The sequence below is a fragment of the Chaetodon auriga genome, chromosome 21 (assembly GCF_051107435.1).
Source record: "Chaetodon auriga isolate fChaAug3 chromosome 21, fChaAug3.hap1, whole genome shotgun sequence".
Lineage (NCBI taxonomy): Eukaryota > Metazoa > Chordata > Actinopteri > Chaetodontiformes > Chaetodontidae > Chaetodon > Chaetodon auriga.
In genome coordinates, this window is record NC_135094.1 from 17,469,922 (window position 1) to 17,493,850 (window position 23,929).

General features: G+C 45.4%; 1 protein-coding gene across 2 annotated transcripts in view; it reads left to right on the forward strand.

Moving 5' to 3' along the window:
- Positions 1-23,929, forward strand: part of znf438 (zinc finger protein 438) — a 56,315-nt gene that overhangs the window by 28,604 nt on the left and 3,782 nt on the right. For both annotated transcript variants that reach the window (XM_076761618.1, XM_076761617.1), the window contains exons 2-3: positions 9,839-9,935; positions 22,035-23,828. In XM_076761618.1, coding sequence (XP_076617733.1) covers positions 22,063-23,828 — 1,766 coding nt within the window. In that variant the 5' untranslated portion in view covers positions 9,839-9,935; positions 22,035-22,062. The remainder of the gene's footprint in view (positions 1-9,838; positions 9,936-22,034; positions 23,829-23,929) is intronic.

A 23,929-nucleotide genomic window follows, 5' to 3' on the forward strand; every position in this document is an offset into this window, starting at 1 on the left:
TAGAGCCCCAACTCAGTGTAAAATCTTCTTTTAGAGAAGTTTCACCCATCCTTGCAACACCCACAGGCAAGTTAGTTAGAACATTGTTGTCCACAAAGTGCACAATTGCCTTTGCCTTGATCTCTCACAATGAGACAGAGACAAACAACATAACTTCAAAAGACATAGATGCACATACAACATAACATAGTGTTCACAGGAAATCTTTCACTTGAAACACAATATCTAATTTTACATCTAATGGTGGTTAATTGTTTTCAAGTCAATTCAGTTGTGTCTATAGTTTTGATACACGTGTGCCACCCACACCTCTAAATAAGTGAGATTATCACATTCAGTATGAGTGGTTCACTGCTTTTCTTTCACTTCCTGCCATATCAGTTCTGAGGAGTCATGCTTGCAGGCTTTTTATTAAATGCCATTTCTTCTAAAGAATTTGTTTGAGGAGTAGTTGCTGCTGTTCCCGCCTGTGTGAACTGTCAGTAAAGCCAGTCAGCGTTGCTGTCTTTAGCATTTTAAAGTTTCTCATCCTGACAGGTTCAGGGCTTCATCTTCTCTACATGAATGAATGAATTGGTGCCTCTGATAATGACTCTGCTTGGTGCAGCATTGAGTCTCTCAAATTTGCAAACAATGTGGATCATGTCACAAAGATTTAGTGGTGCAGATGATGGTTGGTTGCCTCTTTGAAAAAGTCACCTCCATATCTTGTGGGTCGTAGGCTGTTCAGTGGAAAGGTGAGCTGAGAGCCAGAGGCAGAGAGGGAGTGAGAGAAAGAATAAGCGAACTGTGTTTGTCAGCTTTTTAAACCCTGAAATTGATTCTTCTTCTGTGCTCTTTATTCTAATGACAAGCTAATCCCCCTCTCCCGTTTCCTTCTGTTATAAATAGAGCCTCTTATTTCCCCGCTCCGCTGTGCGCTGCTGCTGAAAATTAGCACTCATGATGAGTCTGCGCTCTCAGCAATCAATTTGCCACAGTAAGTCCCTCCAAAAAGGTTACCTGTGGCAACTGAGCCCCGGTCACGTAAATTCGCCCCTCCTGCCAATTTTTATTCAGCTAGTTAAATAAATGTCTCCATCTGGAGAGTCAGCTGAATGAAATGTCAAAATATTGATGTTGAATAGTTAGGTGATTTCAGGGCATTTGTCATTGGGAGAGGAGGGTGGTGGTTGGTGGAGGTGTTGCACAGGGATATGGGGGCGTGTCAGCCCCAGGGCCACTTTAATGATATTAGTAGAGATCTGCTTATTTATGAGGCTCTAAGTTATTCATGCTCAGCACTGGCTCTCTGTCACAGTTAAGTTGGTTTATTGTAGTCTGCAGCGGTCACAGAGCTAAGTCGTGTTGCTACCAGAGTATCAAATAATCAAATACTTTGTTCATGCATTAAGTTAATATGTAGTCATTCAGATCATAGTGCAGGATTACAATGCTGCTGCCTGCCAGTCCTCCTCTTGACCAAGTGCTGCAATGCAAAACAAATGTTTGTTTTTTTCAGTCTTTCTTCACTCACTTCACTACCAGAGGTGTGGAGGAATACTGCCTGCTGTTCTTGATGTAGCAGTTCCCTCTCGTTTCACCTCCCACCTGCCTCCTCCTCTTGCTCCCTCTTGCCGGTTCGGCATGCTTGAAACGATCTAGTTTGTAACATGTGTTTGACCATGTGAAGTGTGTATAGCTGTCCAAAGATGAATGTGGTACAAGTACCTTGCCATGCAGGCTGCATGAAGTTACCCAAGCTCTGTTGTTTGCGAGTTAATTGTACACAGAAAAAAATGACCTCAACACGATGTTAACTCATTAACGATGCACTGTTGTGGCCAATCAAATATGTGCATTAGCATCTGATAAACCATCATGGCTCTATTACTCAAACCTGAATCTTTTTTCTTTGTCTCTCAAGTACCAGAAACAGTGTGCTGCTTTCAGTCTGCATGCCCAGTGAAGAGATCCAGCTTAACGAGATATACTGCCCTAACCTGTGAAGAGCCCTCACATGGTTTTATCAGCAAGGCCTTGCAGTGACATACCTGTCAAGGACTACCATGACAGGCTGAGGACAAACCGTGGCATTGCACCTCTGACCTTCTAAGACCGCCCTGTGAAAAGTGTGAATACTGGATGTTGTTCTTTCATATAAGTGTAAAATGTGGTGGTTTTTTTATAATTGAATTTCTGTAATGTAATGTGTCATATCGAAAGCGTATCGGTGCATTGTAATTGTTATTGATATCAGGGATTATTACCACACACAGCTCCCTTTGCAGAAAAGTGTTGTTTACCCCTTTAGTGTGTTCTGAGAACACCAATCGACGAGGCGAGGCCGTGGAAGTTGTTCAAACCTGTTTTGAAAAATCAAAAAGACTTCATGAACATTTGGGAATTTGTAATATTGAGACTACCGTTGGATCCCCGTTGAAAGTGACTGAAAAGAGAAAATGCACTTTCAGATGTCACTCAACGAATAAATACCATATGCAGATCTTTATTTTTTCATCTGGCTTCAGTCGTGACATTTGACAGCACAAGAGTGAATGCATTGTTGAATTTTCCTCTTTGATGACTGTGGAGCCCTGGTGATAGTGGCTTCATATTATACTGTAAAATACATCCATGGGATTGGAGAGGACACACACACACACACACACACACACACACACACCAGCTCACTGTGTGTTGGTGTGCTACTGGAGTCGACTGGGCAGGTCTGCGGTGTGTCTGGCAGGCTGCGGGGTCTCTGGGTTGCTCTGATAGTGCTTGTTCCTTTGAGGCCCCAACATGCTGTGGATAACGACACCAGCCTCATCCAGAGTCTGATCTCAGGCCAGCACCAAACGATCCAGCATTTCAGCTGCCAGGACCTGGGCAGGATAAAGATACAGCCATGGTTGATTGGTTGAGCACATCATCAGACGTGTAACATGGGTTTGATAGCTGATAGCACCAGTCCTCCCTGCTCTGGCTCTTTGCTGGCACGTAGCGCTGCCTGGATGCACCCACGGAGAATGAGCCCACCCCTCTTGTCTCCCTTGTCTCCCCTTGATCTGCCTCGACCGGCTCCTCTCCCCCCACAGTTCCCCTCTGTTCTTTCTGTTTCTCTCCCCCCCGAAACCATCTTTCTTCTTCTCCTTCTCCCCTCCCAGTTCCTCGTCAGATCCACAGGGCCAGATTTTTATCGCTTTTCTGCGAGTCCTGCGAGGGGAACCTTGAGGGTCTCAGTGGGATCAATTTAAAAAGGAAGCGCTTGTCTCTCCTCCTCTCCTTGGCCCTCTTGGCTGATTGGGTCCGCTCGCCAGGAACTTGCAGGCTTTTGATCTCAACCACCCCCTCCCTCACCTCCCCCACCCACCCCTGCTCAAAGTTTTTGTCGGAGCTTGGCTCTAAAAAAAAAAAAAAAAAATGTGTTCCACTTTCTGAGAAATGTGGGCCCCATCCCCTTTCACTGCACCTGTGAGAGACCAAGTAAAAGTTTTGTAAACCCACTGGGTGGTACTAACAATCTATGGCGTGATTGACTTCTCTTTGAAGATGTGAGAGCAATCCGCCTCTTCAGGTGGAGGTGCACTGAAGAGGACTCGTGGTCCTCGGGCAGCTTGCTTGAACAACTGGTGAGAAGTTGCTGGAAGGTTCGATGCATAATTCACACAGCGTGGGGAACGGCTCTCTCTGTTACAAAGAGGAGAAAGGTACGAGGTGGTGCCTGGGAGCGTTCCCATGCTGAGCTGTGTTGAAGGTGCTCCCTCCTTTGTACGACATGAAGGAACAGTGACCCTGCAGCTAGAGGGACTACATTAGACAGAATAACCGACCAGGGAGCGCTGTGTCCAGGGTTTTTTGTGTTTTTGTTGGAAACCTAGGGCACTGTTAAAGGATAATTCTGGTTTATTGCAACTTGAGCCTTATATTAGTGTGTAAGGCCATTATTCTTATTGGTTACGCTGACATTGTACTGAGGAAAGCTTATCATTTGTCATCGATACATCCAGGAAAAGAGTGCACGGCTATCGGATCTGTGCTCTGTATCGGCAGTCACGGTAACAGAATCTGTGTCGCCACAGAAAAAGTTTGGAGCATTCTGTTAACTTCTGTTTTTTTTCTTGGTCATAACAATGCTTTGTTAGCCTAACAAGCTCCGTATGGCAATGCAAAACCTACCAGCTGCAGATGAATTTGGCACTCGGAGTTGTCTGTGGGCAGAGCAGTCAAACACGTCTTATAGCTGCAAATTTATGTTGCAAAAACGTAACCACACTTTAAACCATTTTTGTCATGCTTCTGCTTTACTGCCCACTGTGTGTGGGGCGGAAGACCAGAATTGACACCAAACCATGTTTATTGCAATGCTTATCTCACTCCTCGGTTTCCGCAGTATAGACAGATGACCTCAAAATACTGGTTTTTGCTCATTTAGAAATGGTCTCCTTTTAGTATTCCTATACAGACGAGGCAATCTCGCAAAGTATGAAATACATTTTTTTTTATGCTTTTTCAGTGCTTATCCCGTATCCTGTAAAGAATGGTGGCCAAATTCATGAAAACAAATGGGAATAAAATGAGACTTTACAGGTTTAGCTCGATATCTGCAGCAACGAGGGAAATTTCATTAGCATATGATTATGTGAGTTTGTTGTATGATATAAGTGCTTTTCTGCCGTATGGGCAGTAGAAGCACTCTCAGTGTTTGGATAAGAGCCAGGCCCCGTCACCCTCCACCTCCTCATCTTCCTCCTCTCTCTCCTGCCAGGTCACTGGAGGTCAAACAGGAGTTTTTCTTGTCCTACCTTACTGACCTCCGTTCTCTTGGGAAAACTCCAGTCACGACTGCGGATTAAAATTCCTGGTAAATTTAGCCAAACCAGGCCACAGGTTTCTTGTGCTTTTGTTTTTTCAGGCCCTATCAAAAGAACACCTTACTTCTTGCCAGTTAGATGGAATAAACAACTTTCCTCAGCTGCTCAGCTACTCAGGGAGGACCTGAAAGTTTGAGGTGGAGTGTCTGTCTCTGTAAAGCAAAGCACCCCTTATTTTCAGGGCTCTTGGGTCCCTCGCTGATGACATCATTGGTGTACTTGTGCACTAATTGAGGTTTAATGCTAGAGTAGAGAGAGCAGGGCTGTAATTTTCCCGCCCCGGCCGGGAATAGAGACGACAGCTTTTCATGTGGTCTGGGCTAATTTAGGTTGCAGTGCTGCAGCTGTGGGACACCTCACACTTTTGTCCTTCTCATTCTGCCGAGAGATTAAAAAATATGAGAAAAGCAGCCTGTTTGCAAAGTTAACGCGAAGGGCTTGGCCTGGTCCACGCTGACCGTGGAACAGATAGAATGGAAATTGGGCTTTTTAAAAAGGTTTTGGTGATATTGTTTCCAGCGCCTGTTGCAAAACCACCAAAGTTAAGTAAGCCTTGAAGAAATAAAATCCATCCTCCCACCGCCTCCTGCCTAAAGACCGAACCCCTGAATGTAAGGCACCGTATGTCGGCGCAACACAACGTGGTTTCTTTAGGCCCGCGTAGGCGGTGGAGGAGTAAGCGCGTGAGGAAGAAGCAGCTGTAATATGCAGGATGGCATTCAGCGTGTCATTATGATTGTATGTCCACACAGCCTGGGCGTAATGACATTCACCCTCCCATTCAGGCACACACAAATGCGTGCGCACCGACACAAACACCGAGCTCTACCTGCTCTTTATCCCATCCGCCATATCAGGGCCTGTGTAAACATCAGGCCTGTTTGAAGTGGAAAGCCTTAATCACAAGCGTCATCATTGACAGCGCTGCATAGCTGCTGGACCCGAGGAGAGGAGGGGCAGAAGGCCTGTGGAGACACCCGATAGCAGCAGGAGACAAGATGACACTTCCATTCTGTCTCTGGAGAGAAACTAGAGGCCGTTTAATTTCGCTATTTATTTATTTATTTTTTTTTTACTTCTGACAGCAATACTACAGGATCAAATAGCTGCTAATGCCGAAACCGCTCTCACGCACATTTTCTCAGTTTTATAATTAAGCTGTTAAGAAACTGTCAGATATATAGTGACTAACAAACAGTTCACAGAAGTCCACTTGATATCCGTCATACGTCTGTCTCGGCGAACACATGCCGCCTTTTCAACAGATGTAGAAATTCACACCTCCTGCAAGACATGCACATCACATGTCAGCCCGTGTAAGCAGTCGTTACACAAATGTCTACAACTTATTAATGCTGTATTTAGTGTTTGATCAAGGCCCCCCCAGATTTACTGTTATATATCACTGTGGAGAGCAGTGTAAATGACGTAGTTGAATCGGTAAGCAAAAACAAAGTTGTTTTCTTCGTGTGTATTTCTCAAGAAGATAAGATAAGCGGGAACTTTACTCAGCCGTGGGGACGTTGTTGTGCTGCAGTGTCAATGCAAAGCAGGAAAACGCAAACATAAAGAGTGCAGTTCATTCAATTCAGCCACGTGGTCGACTTGGAAAAACAAGGTGAAGACCTCGTCAGGAGGTGTGCTGGACGGCTCGCGCAGGACATCATGTTCAGAGGACAATGACATCGCGACAGAGGTCAGAAGCAGCTGTAAACCGCCTCTGTAGCTTCCGTAGCTTTTTAACTTCAGCGGTGTTAAGTTCATGACCCGACAGAGGGTAGATCTAGTGGTGCTGTGGTAACTGAAGAGAGGAGTGAAATCCTGTCTTAAAGTATTATAAAAGGCTGTTCTGTCTTTTGGTTTCTGGTAAGCCTCCAAACTCGGCCCCTTGTGCTTTTTTCTTGTTTTGTTTTGTTTTTTTACTGCAGTGGTGTAGATTGCTTGTTTTATCATGTTTTTCAGGTCTTGACTGCTGCTATTACTTTCCTATAGGTGACTTTCAAATGAAATCCCCTTGCGATGAAGCTGTGAGATTGTCAGCTTGCGAACAGGCTACATGCAAGTTCCACGAGATGATCAAGTGAAGACTTCAAAATCACATGACATTATGAGAAGAACGCGCGTCACTTTGAAGCACACGTTGCTGATCATAGAAGTATTTGTGTTTAGCGTCGAACTGCCCAGCGTGTGATCTCCTCCAGCCAATCCTAACGGAATAACGGTTCAGTGAGAGATGCGAGCGGCGGCGGCGGCTCACGCACAGACTCCGACGGAAGCTTTTTGGGTGCAAGATGCCGTGATCAGAGGAGTTTGTGAGTGAAAATGAAAATAAGCAGTAGATGTCACTGTACATTGTGTATCAGTCCCTCTGTAATGTACAGTGGCCTCGGGGTGTGATTTAGAAATGAAAGAGCATTTTGTGATTAACTCTGAGCACATGCACACACACACACACACACACAGTCACACACACACACACACACTGATCCCATTGTAGCAGTCGGGTCTAGCTGGCCTCTGCCTGGGCCAAAGCCTGTTAACTCCAATTCAGAGCGTAGAGGCTGGTAATGAGCACTGTCAGAGTTGACATAACAACCTCCCGCTCTGGGGCTGAACACTGGAGTCAGACAGAGAGAGAGAGAGAGAGAGAGAGAGACAGAGAGAGAGAGGGAGAGAGAGAGCGCAGGTTCGGTCTGTGCCGCGTTGATCCTGGGACTATGTGCGACTGAACCCTTGAAATTCCCAGTTAAATTCAGCCGTGTTTTGCCCATTTGCTTGCTTTGTGCGTCTAATATGTGGTATTAGAGAAAAGGGAACTCTATTTCTCTTTGCTGCTCTCTACAAACTGCTTTCTACACACTGACACGTGGTCACAGTCGAGGTTGCAGTTCCAGGTAAATCAGGTTAACTCAGACTTGCGCTGACCTTGAATTGCACTGCGCTTTGGAGCTTAATACTTGAGCATCACGGGAGTTTTCAAGTTTTTTTTGAAAGCAGTCTGGTTTCTGACATGTATCTTGGCCCTCTTCAATATTTAAAAAAAAGTTGTGTGTATATTACTGTAGAATAATTTTAATTGTGCACTAGGGCTGATCAGTTAATTGAAATATTATCAAAATCACAACATGGTCAATTCATAAGAGCTGCAGGCTGTCACAATGACATTATAAATGAAGCTTTGCAGCATGACAGGAATTATATTCTCATCATTTTTATGTTTTTCATAATGAAAATAAAATGCAAAATATTCCCACTGAAATCATAGCTCATGTTTCAAATCACAGTATCTGTCAAAATATCCGCAGCGTGATATTTTTGTCAAGCCAATCAGCTCTATTCTGCAGCCTAATTCATGTGTTTTTTTCCTAAGTCGTGCCATGAATACAGTTAGATTCTCCAAGCGTTAGGTGCTCCGTGCGGTTGTTCTCCAGGTTAATATCCAGCACAGTTGTTTTCTCCGCAATAAGCATTTTTCCATCCGTCCACATCCCGCTTCATTAGAATCAGCTCGTTCACAGTGGATGACTTGCTGTGTTGTCTGACTGAAGTTCAGGCAGCGCAAAAAAAAAAAAAAAAAAAAAAAAAACAGCTCCGGCATTCCAGCATCGCGTGCCCTGGACTCACATTTCTCAATAATTTATCCAGACAAGTAGAATGATTATTCTATGAATATGCACTAAAAATTCCTTTCTTATGCTCTTTCTCTCTAAGTTTGTGCATGTCAGTGTGTGCTCAAGTGTGTGTGCATGTGAGCAAACGCATGTGTGTGTGTGGCTCTTTCCCCCCCCTGAAACAAAGGAGGTGTCAGGGCGAATTAGCCCCCCCACGACTGAACGCCCAGAGAGCTTAGAGATGCACCACAGGTTCTGCTGAGTCGCACATGAGCCGCGGTGTCTGCCTCTTCCCCTCTGCTTCCCCTCCGTTTGCCCCCCCCCCCCACCACCACCCACCCTCACCCCCTCTCCACTCCTGAGTTGCTCTAACAAGGTTGTTGGAAGAGGATAAGGCGTGTTAAATGAATAATTTACACAGAAGAGCGCTCCTTATTTATTTAATACGGCTGGATCTGACTGAGTGGGCAGCCTGCGTTCCCAACTGCCGAGACACTGGCTAAACGAGCGCTCGCTTGGCTTAATGGAGGGCCAAAGCGACAGGCATTTAGAGAGAGCAGGGGGTGCACAAGAGAGAGTTTGTAGATGGCTTGTGTGTGTGTGCGCGCTTGTGAAACGGGCCGTGCAGAGCCGTGTTTAGTGTGCAAATCTTGTCGCTGTTGAATGTACTCTGTCGCTGCACCGTGTTACACTTTAAACCCTATAGACAGATCATTTGAGAGACCCTTCGCCTGCTTCTTAATGCTTCCAGGAATTTATGGAATAGTGCTCATCCTCTTGATGGAAGAGTACTACAGATGCCATCTTTTTGGTCCTTTTCTATGGAGTCCCAAATTGGTTCATATTAAATAGATAAATAAAACACTAAGAAATAATCACATTTTTTATTTAAAAAGTTTTATATATTGAAAAAATAATAAATAGCCAATAACAGTGTCTTCTGCCCTTTAACAAAAACTCATTTTCACAGTGATATTCTTGCCATAATGTTACGTTTCATGACCGTGGAGTTGCCACCAGTGCCCGCCCTCTCACCTTTCAGCCAATCACATCTACCCTCAGCGTCCCAGCAGACTAACTAACTGCCAGCAAGCTACTGAGATCCATTTGGCCTAAATCATTTTACACCAAGGACTTCAGCTTTTGTAGTAATGATTTGAGTTTAAACATTAATTGAATTATACCAGAGTTTAAAGATTTTTTTTTTTAAATTTTATTTAGTTTATTCAGCTGATTATTCATAATGTCTCGTTTATTTATTTAACTCTCTCGGGCTCCATATTAATTGCATAACAAATCTGTTATTCGCCTTGTGATGGTTTTTCTCTGTTTTTTGCAATTTATTTGAAGGGTTAATGTTTGATGTCTTTGCAGGGGGAGTGTGGAGAGGGGGGGGCAGGACCAAATCGCGGGCACCACCTCGGAAGAGGAGGAGCGAGGGAGGAGCTGAGGAGGAAGGATCATCCAATCGGTAAACACTTTTTGGTTGTATAAGTATTTTTCAAAATAAGATAAACCTTATTAAAAGTCCTATGCAGGGAAATTAAAGTGCCACAGCAGCAGAAGTACAAAAGCTGCTAACTTTTTTTAAACTATAGTCCTACATACTGTACATAATGAAGAGCCACTACATACAAGTGAAGCATGAACAAAATGAATTAAAGGTACCACATACTCTATGTACCGTCTTAAATAGTAACTAAAAAGTGCACTGAGACAGATAGTCGCAAAAAGCGAGGAGGAAAAAATATTTCTTTTTCATTTTTAGAAAAAAAATTGCACTTGAATCAGAAATTGAACTTGAAGGGAGGAAACTGGGAGAGGGTGAAGTGTCTGTGTGTCGCAGTGTTTCCTGTCATTATGTTTGCAAAACGTACTGACTTAGAAACAGTGGGAGTCATAGGAGGGGGGGAACATGTTTGTTTGTTGGGAAACAAAGGCAAGACGAGTGAATGTCAGTCCCGTTCAATAATTAAGCATCAGTCATTGTGCTCCAGCACTGGAGGGGGGGGGGGACGAGACCGCTCTGACCAATCAGGTTACGGCCAAAATCCTCAAGATTCTCTCTCTGACATCTGGGTTTGTCTGTTTCTGCCCTCTGTGTCCTCCTCCGCCTCCTCCTCCTCCTCCTTTTCTTCTCCTTCCTGTGGACAGAGGCAGCCCCACTCAGCAGGAGCGATACATCGCCACAGTTCCCTTGTGTCTGTGTGTATGTGTGTGAGTGTGTATGTGTGCGCGCGCTGTGTGTGTGTGTGTCTCCCAGGAGAATGAAATCCCACAGCTCACACTGACCTCATTATAAAAATAGCTCATCTATCCAGCCATTACATTTCCCTTCATTTCCCCTCTCCTCCGCAATCTCACAGATATATTGTGATCCTCTCTACCTTCCACTCTCCCCTCACCGTCTCATCATCAGTGTTTGCGCCGGACTTAACGTCAGATTAAAAGCTTACGCAAGTCCTTGCAACAGCAAGGTTTCCCCTGCACCTGTCATTACCAATCTGGCCGTAATCTGGGATCATAAGATGTCTTTTAATCGTGAAACATCTCTGAGTAACATTAAAGACAGTGTTCACATGATGTGTTAACATTATCTCTTGCGATGGTAGCCGCTCCACGGGCGCCCCTCCTCTCTTGTACCTGGTCCGCTGCCTCTCTTCACCTCCTCTGCTCGTGGAGCGAAATCCCCCCATTAGAGTGAGCAGCACTCACATCTGGTTAATTTAACAGCAGCATCAGTGATCATTACAGTCCAAGGCTGGCTTTGATCCTGCCAGACACTGTTTCCTACGGTTTTAATAAACCAACAAAGACACCTTAGCAGATGCTCAATTTATAGACTAGACAAAGACGGACAGACATGAAGGATCCCCCAAATCTTCAGGAATGAGAAAAGCTTTGATAGATAAACAAAAGCTCTTTTCTGAAGACTTTATTTAGGCTGGGAAAAAAAAGCATTCATGCTGTTTTTTTTTTTTTTTTTTTCAGTAAAGCCCTGTTTTCCATTCACTGTTAAACACAGTCACCCCTGGGAGCTGCTTAAACAAGTGCAGCACTGTTGGCCACCGAGCCTCGCCACTGGAGCCGCTCAGGGCACTGAAGATCTGCACAAATGATAAGAAGAATGGAAATGATAAGATATAACAATAAACAGTTTTCAAAAATCGTTTAAAGTGTGCACCCGCAGTAATTAGGTGGCTGGGGGAGGCTGGCATTGGTTCCTAATTTGGGCGGCATGGATTCATTTGTTCAAGAGGACAGAAGTAAAAAGGCGAATAAGTACTACTAATAACAAATAACCAGCACCAGTTGGTAGTGTAATAGAGTGACTGTATTCATAGTTCACTGAGTTGAAAAGGTTGATTTGGAGGTATATGCAGAAGACTGGAGCACAGAAGTTGAACCAGGCTCAACATACATTACTGCATCTGGCAAGGCACTGCTATGGTGCACATTCCAAGTGCATTACGTTTTAACGTGAATGGCATATTTATACTGTGTTCTTCATGATCGTCATGACAAAAGATGAAATAATTGGCGCTTTGGTGTTTGTCCAGAGTTGTAAAATTCTATTATATACCGCTGTGCAGTAGCCCTCAGTTCACAGAAAAAGTTAAACTGGACTTCCTGGATTTTATTTCACGTCTCAATGGTACCTGAAGCGACAGAGCAGCTTGCATTGCTTCAACGCCGGGCTGATTTCACCCTGAGGGCTCCTTTTGGAGCAAGTTCAAGTCAAGTTTAAAGTCACGCCATTAAATTTCAATTCATTCATTCATTTAGAGAAAACAAGTCTGAAAACAGCTAGTATCCCTTCTTCACTGCCTGAACTGTTATCACTCACAAATTCTGCTTTTGTCCCCACTCCTCTCCACCCACTCTGGGACGAGCTCCTGGAACTGAATTTCGGCAATGCTCAGTAGGTGATGCTGTTAGCAGAGTTGCACATTGTGTTGTCTTAATAGAATAGTGGACCACACTGACTGCAGCACACTGAAAAGTTACAAAGTGGTGAGATGTGTTGGAAGCCATGTTTAACCGCAGAGCGGCTTGTTCCCGCCCCCAGCAGAAGATAATACAATTAAATTTCAAAGTCAGCCTGCTGCCTGTCCAATGAAATTATGTTTTTGCTTTGACAGTACAGAGACACAAGCTACAACCAAGCGTGTTTGTTTGTGTTCACCTCGCCTTTGTAGCATCACCTTTTCACCTGCGCATCCAGCAGCGTATTCCCCGCAGAAAGGCCACCTTACGAAAACAAGCCGTTCTCACATTGACCTGCTTTCAGAAGCCCGAGCTCACCTCAACACGAGAAGAACGGTTGGAATCATCTGCATATTCTTTTGATCTCACACCAGGTCTCTAGGAGCGCGTCATTAAGGAAGTTTGCATGATGTTCCCTCTTCGTCTCATCATGGCTGAAGCTCCATCACGTGCCCCTTTCTCTGTGAGTGCCCTTCACTCCATGGCAGCTCCTTCAAAGTCCTCTACCCTGCTACCGCCCTTCGCTTCAAAGCCACCCTAAGTTGGGTTGAAAGCCAAAACCGGTCTTGTCTGTCCTTCACCGCTAAGCTGACATGTTTGTGTCTGTGTTGTGTTGCCCTTGGGGTGGGTTACCTCCACCCCCACCCCCTCCGTCTCATCTCTTCTCCTCCCCACCTTGCTGTTTATCTGTCTCTGGGCTCGTCACGTCCCTGAACTTGCTCTAATTAGCATCCCACACAACACTGTTTATTTACTCAGGTACCGACAGAAAGGGGAGGGAGGTGAGAATGAAAGAGAGAGTCGGAAAAAGGGAGAAAGAGACGGAGAAAGCCAGGAAGAGGAAGAGAGGGAGGGAGGGCTGGGAACAGGAAGAGAGGGAGAAATGATTCACAGAATCAAAGAGCTATGAGACTCTCTCTTATAGCGGATGCAGGGGGTAATGATAGTTAGAAAAAGACATGATGCAGAAAGTCGAGAAAGTCAGAGACAGAGAACTTTCCCGCCTCTCCACGCCTCCTCGCTGCCTTTTCCAGCGTTTCATCTCAGATGCAGAGTGCCTAAAATTAGCAAGCTGGCAGCTTCCTTCCTTCCAGGGCCCCCATTAAAGTTCTCCCATTGCGATGAGTGATCATTAAGGTGGGACTGGGAACGCAGGTGTTTTCTTAGTGTCCCAGTCGAGGTTGCAGCAGCATCACTTTTCCTTGCAAGGGCCACCGCGAGCAAAAGAATCTTCGCAGTCGTCACCTGTGAGAGTATTTGTGCCTGTCTGAACAGGTTTTGTACTTGTTTGTGCACTGAACGTCTGTCAGCAGGGATGGAGGAGCAGATTGATAAATGAAGGACAGAGGGAGAGGACAGGAGGACGGAGCTGGATTGAAATGGACCTGGGGGTTTGCTTCTGCAGGCAGTGGAGGTTTCAACATTTTTGTGTTCATCAGAGATCACCTGATTAAATCAAACTTCCGCATGTCAGATTGAACAAATCTCATTCTACCTGATACGTCTTAAGTCTCATGTCCATTTCCATACCCCTGTACCTCTGTGTGAGTGTTGGATTGTCTCCTATGGAAAGTTACAAAACATCTCGGATGACACCCCCACTTTCCAAACGGAAAGTAATCTGTCTGAAGCGCAGCGAGGCCGAGCTCTAAGTATACACGGCCAGTACGGTGAAACTGCGAATGGCTCATTATCACATGCCTACTCCATGCGTTCTCGTGCACACCACTGCAAACCTCCACAATTACATAATTGTGGCTTTCCATAGACCTGTGCATGCCTCTCCGCATTTGGAACACGCTGGTCTACAGTCTGATGAAGCTCCTTGCTTCTGGCTTTGTTTTGATGATTGACAGTTAGACTCAGCCAGCGCGCACACAGAATTTGTATTCTGTATTTTCCTGTCCATCTGGAATTGAACGCGGTCTTGACATTAGGGTTATGCCTCTCCACACTGTGGAAGTCTGCTGGTTGAAATATGTCTCATTATTCCGACCAATACCATGTCATGATATGTGCACTATTTACTTTTGTACTTTCACTCTGGAACAGTTTGTTTGTCTCCTGTTGCATTGACTGTCCTCCTTTTTGAGTTCACCATGTTTGTATCTGCACCGGTACAGTACACAAGGACACCTTCTATGTCCTCCTATGTCCTGCATTCACTGTTATCTGCTTTTTCATGTATGCTATCTTCTTCTGTCGCAGCCTTCCCAGCATGTCGTCATTTCCTCCCTTTTCCTGTTGGTCACTCAGCAAAATGTACTTCCTGAATCACAGTATCTGACACCGCCTGTGCATTTTCACAGACTTGAATTCAGCAGAGTAGCATATTAAATTGAGCGTCCTCGTGCTGTCACGCTGAATGATGGCCCTCTGCTGTTCACAACCAAAGGACTAACCCACCATGACTTCATGTGGTCTAGGAGAGTAAAATCTTAACTCAAATGCTCCCTTCCACGGTCCCAAACACACATCGGTTGTCGCCTGCCTGCACTGACAGCCCTTACCCCTCTCTTAGTTCTTTTCTCCTCCATCTCCCTTCCATTTTTCCACCACTCTTTAGTGCTGTTTGACCTATTCACAAGGGTCCAAATGTCACGGCAGAGGGAAAGGTCAGGTAAAGGTTTAGTGTTGAGCAAAGTCTGGATGGCCAGCACAGTGCTGGCTGCCTGAGGGGGGAGCGCGTTAACACTTGAGCCCTTGAACACACACCTCCACGCGCACACATGCACCCGGACACATTGCTGTCACCTCCACTCCGCGTCGATGCCACTCAGCTCTGAGCCAGCAGCCATGTCATCTGCGAGGGTGTGTTTGTGTGTGCCCTCTTATGCTCATTTGGTTCATCTGCGAGCATGGATGATTGAAGACGTTGCAGCTTCCCAGGGATGACACATGGCCTTGTTGGACGTCGGGTCAAAGGTCATTGGTTGTCAGGGGTTTACAGCATCCTGCCTTCAAAGGGCAGTGCCGGGTTTTTAATGAGGGTCCAGCTTGTCTGTAGAGACCACCAATTCTGAAATCCTTACACCGTGGAGGGCCCTACCCTGAAAGAGTTATACCTAGAAAACAGTTCAGATAGAAATGAAAGTGATCAGAGATTGTTCCTATTTCTGAGATGTAAGTCAATCAAAGTAAAACATCCGGAGTTCTCAGCTCAGCCTGTTCTCTAAGAGGAACGCTGGGTTAGCAGTGGGATTTCTATATTGATTCATCTACATCCACATGCAGGGCGGAGCAGCGGGATCCTAATTGGAATGGATTTCTCCCTTGCATTGATTGCTCAGGTGACAGTGGATGACATACGGTTGTGTGTTTGTGCGCATGGCATGAATACCATATGGCGCTGTAATGTTCTCTCCTGCAACACCTTTCACCGCTTGTTGTCCAGTGAAAAGATAAAAGAAGCAGCTGGGGGGGTGTGTGTGTGTGTGTGTGTGTGTGTGTGTGTGTGTGTGTGTGTGTGTGTGTGTGTGTGTGTGTGTGTGTGTGTGTGCGTGTGTGTGCGTGTGTGTGTGCGTGTGTGTGTGTGTGTGTGTGTGTGTGTGTGTGTGTGTGTGTGTGCATCTTCTCTCCCACTCCTTGGCCCTCTCATTCAGCGAAGCTCTGAGATGAAACAAGGACCTCTGCAAACACTGATTTCATTTTCCCCATGACTGCCTTCGCTCCAGACCCTAGCTCCCCTGCGCGCGCGCACACACACACACACACACCTTAGCCTGGAGAGCAAAGATGAACAGTTAGCATGCATGCAGGAAGAAGCAATCGAGCACAGATGACGCTTATGGTCACTCAGGAGAAAGAAACAAATGGAATGATCTAATTTCCTCTTTGACTGTAGGATTGAGGGAATGGTCCTTTTATTGTGTTTTAACAATGGCCCGAAAAAGGAGAGAGTGAATTTACATTTTTTTTAACTACTTCTCTCGGGTTCACAAATCCCACATGCTGTGTACATGTGTTTGTGTATGTGTGTGTGAGTGAGAGAGAGAGAGAGAGAGATGGAGGTAGGAGGTTGGTGAAAGATGGCCGCTGGACATGGCTTCTCACAGCCGGCTGGCCCCGACCCCCCATGATCTGCCCTCTTATCTAGCTAGATCCTGGCCTTTCATCTGGGCTAAAACCTGGGGGAGCTTGGCCTCTGCTGGGTTTTTATCCCCCCCCCCCTCCCTCACACACACACACACACACACACACACACACACACACACGCACACACACTTCATTCCAGACCCCCTCCATCTACAGGCTCTATCTGTGAGTCCCAGATGAGCATTGCTCTCACCTACGAGGGAGATAACAAACCTCACACTACTCTGCTCCCTGCTCTGCTTTCCTCAAAACACCCCAGATTTGATATTTTAAAACTCACCACAAGAGGAAAAAGAAGCTTCCTCTCTTTCCCTGTTGTATCCCACTAACAAACACTGTCCACACACTGACATTTTCATGTGTGAATGTCTTTCAGTAGCTTCACTTCTTTAAAATCTGTCTAGGTTGTCTTGTGTTTGGATCCTGGACACAGTCTTCGTAGACTGGGAGTCAAATGCTGTACTCTGCAGTTTAAACAGTAGCTGGCCAAAAGTGAGACAAAACAGAATCAGAGAATGCATCGGGGATGCTACCAAAACACAGCACTCTCCTTGTTTTGACATTTCACAGAGCAGTGCTTTAACCTCGCACTAAACTGCATTACTGGCTAACAATAGGCAGGTTGTTTTGGCCGGGTAGCCAATCGGTCTTGGCTGGCCCACCTCTACATGTGACCCAGGTCCAGGTTTGAGGCTGCAAGCTGAGGTTTGAGTGTGTGTAGCTTGTGCAGTCCACGTCATACCATTTCATTCCATTCCAGGTGGATGCCTGGCCCGTCCCCACGCTGCCCTCCTGCTCAACCCTGACCTGTTTCCAGCATAAACAGCAGATTCTCACCTCTCACCCTTCTGGCTTTACCTGATAATCTGTCTCTGTGGATCACCCCCACCCCTTTTTTCTTCTTTTCCTCCCTCAGTCTCTCAGATTCTCTCCAGAAACCAGGTTTTTGTGTCACCCTAACCCTGACCTCTGACTCCAGTTAGATTAGAGCGGTTGGCGTTTCAAATCCAGCAGCAGATTGAGTAGCGTCTGTGACCTCTCTGTGCATTTCTCCCCTTGCTCTGCTGTGTAATGCCCCTTAGAATTGTGACAAGGCCAGTCAGATTTGATGAACAATAAGTGAGACACAGGTTTGCAGTTTGGGGCATTTTCAGGCACTGAGACAATACCTCGGTTAATAGGCTAATGCACGCGAAACTTGATTGGAGGCAAATTCAGTTGTTTGGATGTGATTTGGTAAATGCAGAGTGCTTGTTGGACCAAAAACCATGAAGTCCAAAGAACTCTCCATAAACCTGTACTGTTAAATTGTGTTGATGCCATTTATCGTGGCATAGGTATGAAACCAATACTAAAGCTTTGAATGTGCCTTGGAACACATACTACAAGTGTGGGCATAATCAGGCATGACGGGCCTTGATGACAGAATTGACAAAGAACAACGAGTTTCAGAAGTCCTCCACAAAGATGGGAGAAACCTGGCCGAGGACGTATAACAGCATGCCTGGAGTTGGCATTTAAAGGACTTGGGGAGCAGACTTTGTGTAGCTTTGACAAATACAGAAAATGGCATAAACATCTCTTTTGTTTCTTTAACTTGAGGGAAATTCTAATTTCTTCAACTACTGCAGCCTGTTTTCTTTGAATGAAACAACTGTCCCTGCAATGAAAATGGATTTGAAAAACAATTTGAGTTAATTAATGGAGTGATAGCACTGACTTGACAGTTCTAGCCTTTGTATTGTTTCTGCCTTTGACCGCAGTGTCTCTGCTGTTCTCACAGCAGAGTCAAGCTCATCATGATCACATGCAGCTTTACGGGTCAGGCTCTTAAGCATCTGTAGCTCTCTGGCCTTTGTTCAAGCCAGTTTCTCTCTGTCCTTTGTCTCTGACTGTCCTTAAACGCCACAAGAACCACCTCAGGAGAATGGAGAACGATGACGACCGGGCAAGTTGACTGACACTTGGTACATTTGGTACATCAACAAGTGAATAAACCCTCCCCTTCTCTTCTTTTCCTCCATCCTCTGTTGTCTTCCTGTTTTCTCTACCTTTTCCCATGTGGCAGACCTGCAGGAGAGAGTTGTTAACATGCTGATTATGCAGATGGAAGCGCACACTGAGAGGAGTGTCCATGATTCATACTGTAGAGTGGAATAATAGAAAGAAATGAGTGGCCTTGAGTGCTTTTTCAAATAGTAAAATTGGTCAGCCTATACCAGTAAAAGAGACCTCGCCATTGCTTCTGTATAGTAAATAAATAGATATGGCCTTCGGCTGTATCATCATCACAGACACTCACCTGTTGTATCAGTGTACTTCCTGTAGTAGAGCCCAGAGAGTATGAGCGTGTGTTGAACTACTCGAGATCAATGCAAAGCTGTACTACAAAAATACCAGCTGCCGTAGGGTCAGTTATAGATGTGTTTGGTCTTAGCAGCTTTTCTTACCATTGTCCAACCCTCCCCTTTACCAATTTGAAAGCACTATTTTGTAGTAAATGAACAGAATGGCATTGCCATGGTCCTGAAAAGGTTTGAATGCTCCATTATAAGGCCTGTTTTGGACTGTCCTATTGATGTAGAAGGTAGAGGACTGGTCAGTGTCTTCTTATTTTTATCCTTCCAAGTGGGGCGCTTAAGGAATGGCCCACCTCTTTCTTACCTTTACTTAAGTAAAGGATCTGAATATTATCACTAGACTTAAGCACAACAACATCTACGTTAATTAACTTCTCACCATAGTCAAAGTATTTTCTTACTGACTAATACTCATCTGTCAGAGATTCCTCAGGCCTGACAGCTCTGAGGAGGATTAGTTTAGCTTTGAGAACTGCAAATGTCTGTTGAGCCAACAACAAGACGACATACTTATCAACAACAGTTTACTGGGCCATCCAGTTCAACGCTTCACTGATGTTTACGTTAGAGCTGTATGTATTGAAAAATGTATGTTTTTGACGACACTAGTTTCACCGGCACAGCAACCTCCTGTAGACTTTTTGTCTTGTTTACATGTTTCAGTGAAGCTTTCAAATTATTTTCACTACCCTACACGGGTTAATTGATGGCCCTCCTTGCTTTTTGTGTGCAGTGCCATGTGCATATATAAGGATACAAGGACACATTCATGACGCAAAATTTCTATTATTCTATCTATTTTATGCAAGAGGCATCACTTGGGTTTATTTTCGTTGTCCAACTGTTGTATTGAGTTTCAAACTGAGTATTTTTGTTTGCTTCCTGGGATCTTCTTGAGATAAGGACTCATTCATTGGTAGTTGAACTGTGGGTTTTATATTGAGCCTCACTGCCTCCTTGGTGGAGGTCTGAGAACATTTTCTCATTAAGTATGTTGTTATCATTATGGATTTTCCATGTTTTTTAGGAGTCTGATCACACTGATATGGGCCAGTAAAAATAATTAATTTTGTTAGAAAGAGAAGATATTAAACAGTAATAGGCTAATTATGACTAGATACAGTTAATTTTGTTTTATTTGAAAGTCCAGCCTCCAAAGTGTAGTTGAGGACCTCTGGTGTACATGATCAGATATTATATGTTGGTTCACCTTGCTGAACACATTTGCATATGAATTAGCAAAACTGTCCAGATCGCCTCAGGATGATGATGATGATGAATCCAGTGTGCTCCTATTGTCTAACATCAAACACACTGATTTTCTTAAAAGTTCAGATGGCTTAAAGACATGAATGACTGTGCTGATCCAGTGCTATTCATACTTTTCCAGGTGGAATGAGACAAACAGATAAAGTAAAGCTGAACTTGTTTTTGCGTGGAGTCACTTGGTGTCAGGTGATGTCTGCTGAATCATCTGTGACAAAAGGATTATAGGCCTGCTGGCTGCTTCTCCAGCTGTTGATACACACCTTTTCTTCTCCCTCATGTCCATCTGTAAACTTTCACATGGTAGACTCGCCAAGCATAGCTTCTATCCCGCTCTCCCACTTTCTATAGCCACATAAAATGCCCAGAGGAACACACATCCCACGGTTTTATTCCACTCGGTGTTCAGCCAAAGTCACAGTCAAACTGGAGTCAACTATCCACACAGAGAAGGAATATCTCCAGTTTTATGGAGTCGTAATGCGGTAGGGGTACTGTATAAATAATCTCTCCACACAGAAACACTTCCAGCTGTTAAACAATATGCCCTTTGCAGTTTTTCTTTTCTTCTCTTTCTTTTTGAGTATATAAAGCTTCTTGCCCAGACTGCTTTGAAAATGAATACTTAGGTTTTTTTTTTTGTATTGAGAAATTATGTTGTTGAATATTTGCCTTTTGTGACACCAGATTGTTGCACTTTACGCTGATTAGTATTACAGAGTGGAGTTGGAACTCTACTACCTGTATAAGATGCTGCTTTTGAAAGTCAGGTCATAATGTGAAATTCAAACTTCAGAGTCTGTTTACAATTAGGCCCTTTGAAGCATTCCACTGTAATCTCTCCCTCCTTTTGATATAAAGATACAGTATCGATATAAATGAAGGGAATTTTGCCTTTGTTTTTAAAGCCATACCTGTGGGTTTTGATTGATGGATGGAAACTGTCTGGTAGATTTAGATAATATAGACTTGTTTAAAACCTCACTCTGAGGTTGTAGTTTCCCCCATAAACTTCAGCAGTATTTTGTATCAGCACAGTCAGAATGGTGATCCACAGACTGGAACAACCTTATCCCCACTGGATAACCATGAAACGTTGTTTGCGAACAGGGGATGATAAAGTAAATCCAGGGGCTTTTTTCAGGGGCATCCTCTTTGCCTTTGGCCAGGTTGCAGTGCTGGTCAGTGGAGGGGGAGATGAGAAGGGAGTCCCTCTTCATCTGGTAAAGATCCTGCCGTTGGGCAGCTTTCATGCTCTACTGGCTGATCCTTCCAGGAAGTGGGTTGTGGTGGGGGTGTGTGTCGGGGGTGGTATAAGGAACCCCCCCGCAGAGCCCCAGCATGTACTATGGCTGCATGCTGAGCCCAAATCAAAGGGGGCAGTCTGTCCTTAGCCTGGGGGAGCGTGAGTCTGCTGTGTGTGACCAGAGAGACAAGGGTAATAGGACAGCTTGTCACACTTGTGCAGATACCTGTGTTTTTGACGGTGTATGTTTGCTTCTCTCCTACTTCGGTTGCACAGCAATGGCACCATAAAAAACCAATGCCTTGTGTAGTGAGGTCACATTTAATGTGACCTCACTACACAAGGCAATATACACAAGGCAAATTTTATACTTATGATCTTGGCAGCTTTCAGAAGAGACCACAGCAAGTAATGTAGTCATCTGAATTATTCCTATAAAGTATGTTTGATCAAAGGGATTTAAGACTGCAGTCATGCGTGGTGTTGCAATTTTGAGAGTTATTGTTGATTTGGAAATTTGAGGTTAGAGAAGTGAAAGGGCAAGTTCAGGTTATAAAGGATAGCCAGTCGCACAGCATTAAGTAATCAAACTGTTTCTCTTGTGATTCTGTTTCAGTTGGTAGCCAGTGAGTCCAGCCCTTCAGATGAAGAGCCTTCAGTTCCGGAGCATCGCCCCTAAGGCCCCAGCTGTGGTGCCCTCCCCCTCCCCTGCGGTCCTGTCCTGCCAGCCTCCCTCTGCCCTCCCTGAGGCTAACACTGCCTCCAGCCCCAAGTCCATTATTGTGCCCACCCAAAACTATGCACTGATGCAGATAGCTGGTCAGGATGGCACTTTCTCTCTGGTGGCACTGCCCCCATCTGTCTCCTCTCAGACACCACAGCAACAACAGCAACAATCCCAGTCAATTCCAAAGAACCTCAAGCTGCCCATTCCCCGATATCAACCAGTGAGGAGCAAGGGAATGACAGATAAGGTCAAATCACCACCACTAGCTACCAGGGCGAAAACAGTCTCCAAGGTTGCTGTGACAGCACAGACCAAGTCAATGGAATGTGGGGCACCAACAGTGATGAAGAAAAAACAACAGGAGTCCAAGCACACAAAGGACACCCTAGTGCCCAAAGAGGAGCCTTCTGAGCAGGTAATTCTGATTGATCCGGCCTCCTCTGACATCTCTGTCACTGCTCTACTCCCAGACAATGCTGTCCTGTACCCAGGATCTCAGTTAGAGCGAGCACCAGATGGCTCTGAACGACCTGCAACAACTGGCCTTATTCAGAAACTCCAGTACCCCCCTGCTGCTGTCAAAAGCTCCCCTGGCAAATCTCCAGACGAAAGTAAGACTACAGTGAGGCTGTGCCAGTCTAAGCCTGCTGCAGCCCAGCCCCAGAGCAGTATCACTGTCCTGTCCCCAGCCATCTTCAGCAAAGCAGTTCAGATTATCCCATCCCCACCTAAGGGTAAACTGCCCATCCTGCCCTACTCTAAAATCAAGAGCACCCTCATCCCAGCCGCTAAGCTCAGCAATTTGTCCCCTGAAAAGAAGGGTTTCTCTTGTCAGACAGGACTCACCAGCCCCTTAGATTCTTCATCCAAAACCCTTGAGACAACTGAAGCCTTGGGTCACAGCCAGGTGCCAAACTCCACTCTACAGCCCCAGGCCAAGACCACACTCATGCCTGTGTTGGGAACCCTCCAGAAACCACCTGGCAAGAAGAGGGGAAGGAAGAGAAAAACAATGGAAGACATCTTGGCATTTGAGGCCAGAAAGAAGAGGTCCTTGTCTTTCTTCCGTAGAAGGGTCCCTGAGAAACAGCCAGCAGGTATTCCAGGCTCCAAGCAAAAGGAAGTTGACATTTCAAAGAAGTACCGCAGCATCCGACCCAAACCTATGTTGGTTATGGAGACAGTTCCTCAACTGGTTAGTTTGCCTGCCATTACCCCAGATGGCCAAGAACAAGAGCTTGTACTTGGTCATCAGGTCCCCACCACGGCCACAACCAAGGCCCTGGACTGCCCTTCCCAGCCAGCCCCAGTAACCCTTCACCTGAGAGGTGCTTCCCATCAAAGAGTGTTCATAGGCAGCCGTCCACTTCACCGTTGCCCCACCTGCAGCCGCTGTTTCCAGTTCAAGCATCACCTCCAGAGCCACATGAACAGTCACACCAACAGTCGGCCCTACGTCTGCCCAGTCTGCCGTAAAGCGTATGCTCACTCTGGCAGCCTGAGCACTCACATGAAGCTTCACCACTCTGAGGTACGCCCACGTCGCTCTCTAGGCTGTGAGTTCTGCAAGAAGGCCTTTGGATATGTGGGGGTTTACTTCAGTCATCTGAGAGAGGTCCACAAAGTGGTGCTGACCGTGGAGCCATCCATCAGCCATCATGAGGACAATGTGTCTGTAGAGGGGTGAGGTTATTACCAATTGAGATAACTCACGAATACATGTCCACCTACTTCATTGTGACCATACTCTTTTTGTAGGTTTTATGCTCACATGTCATCATACA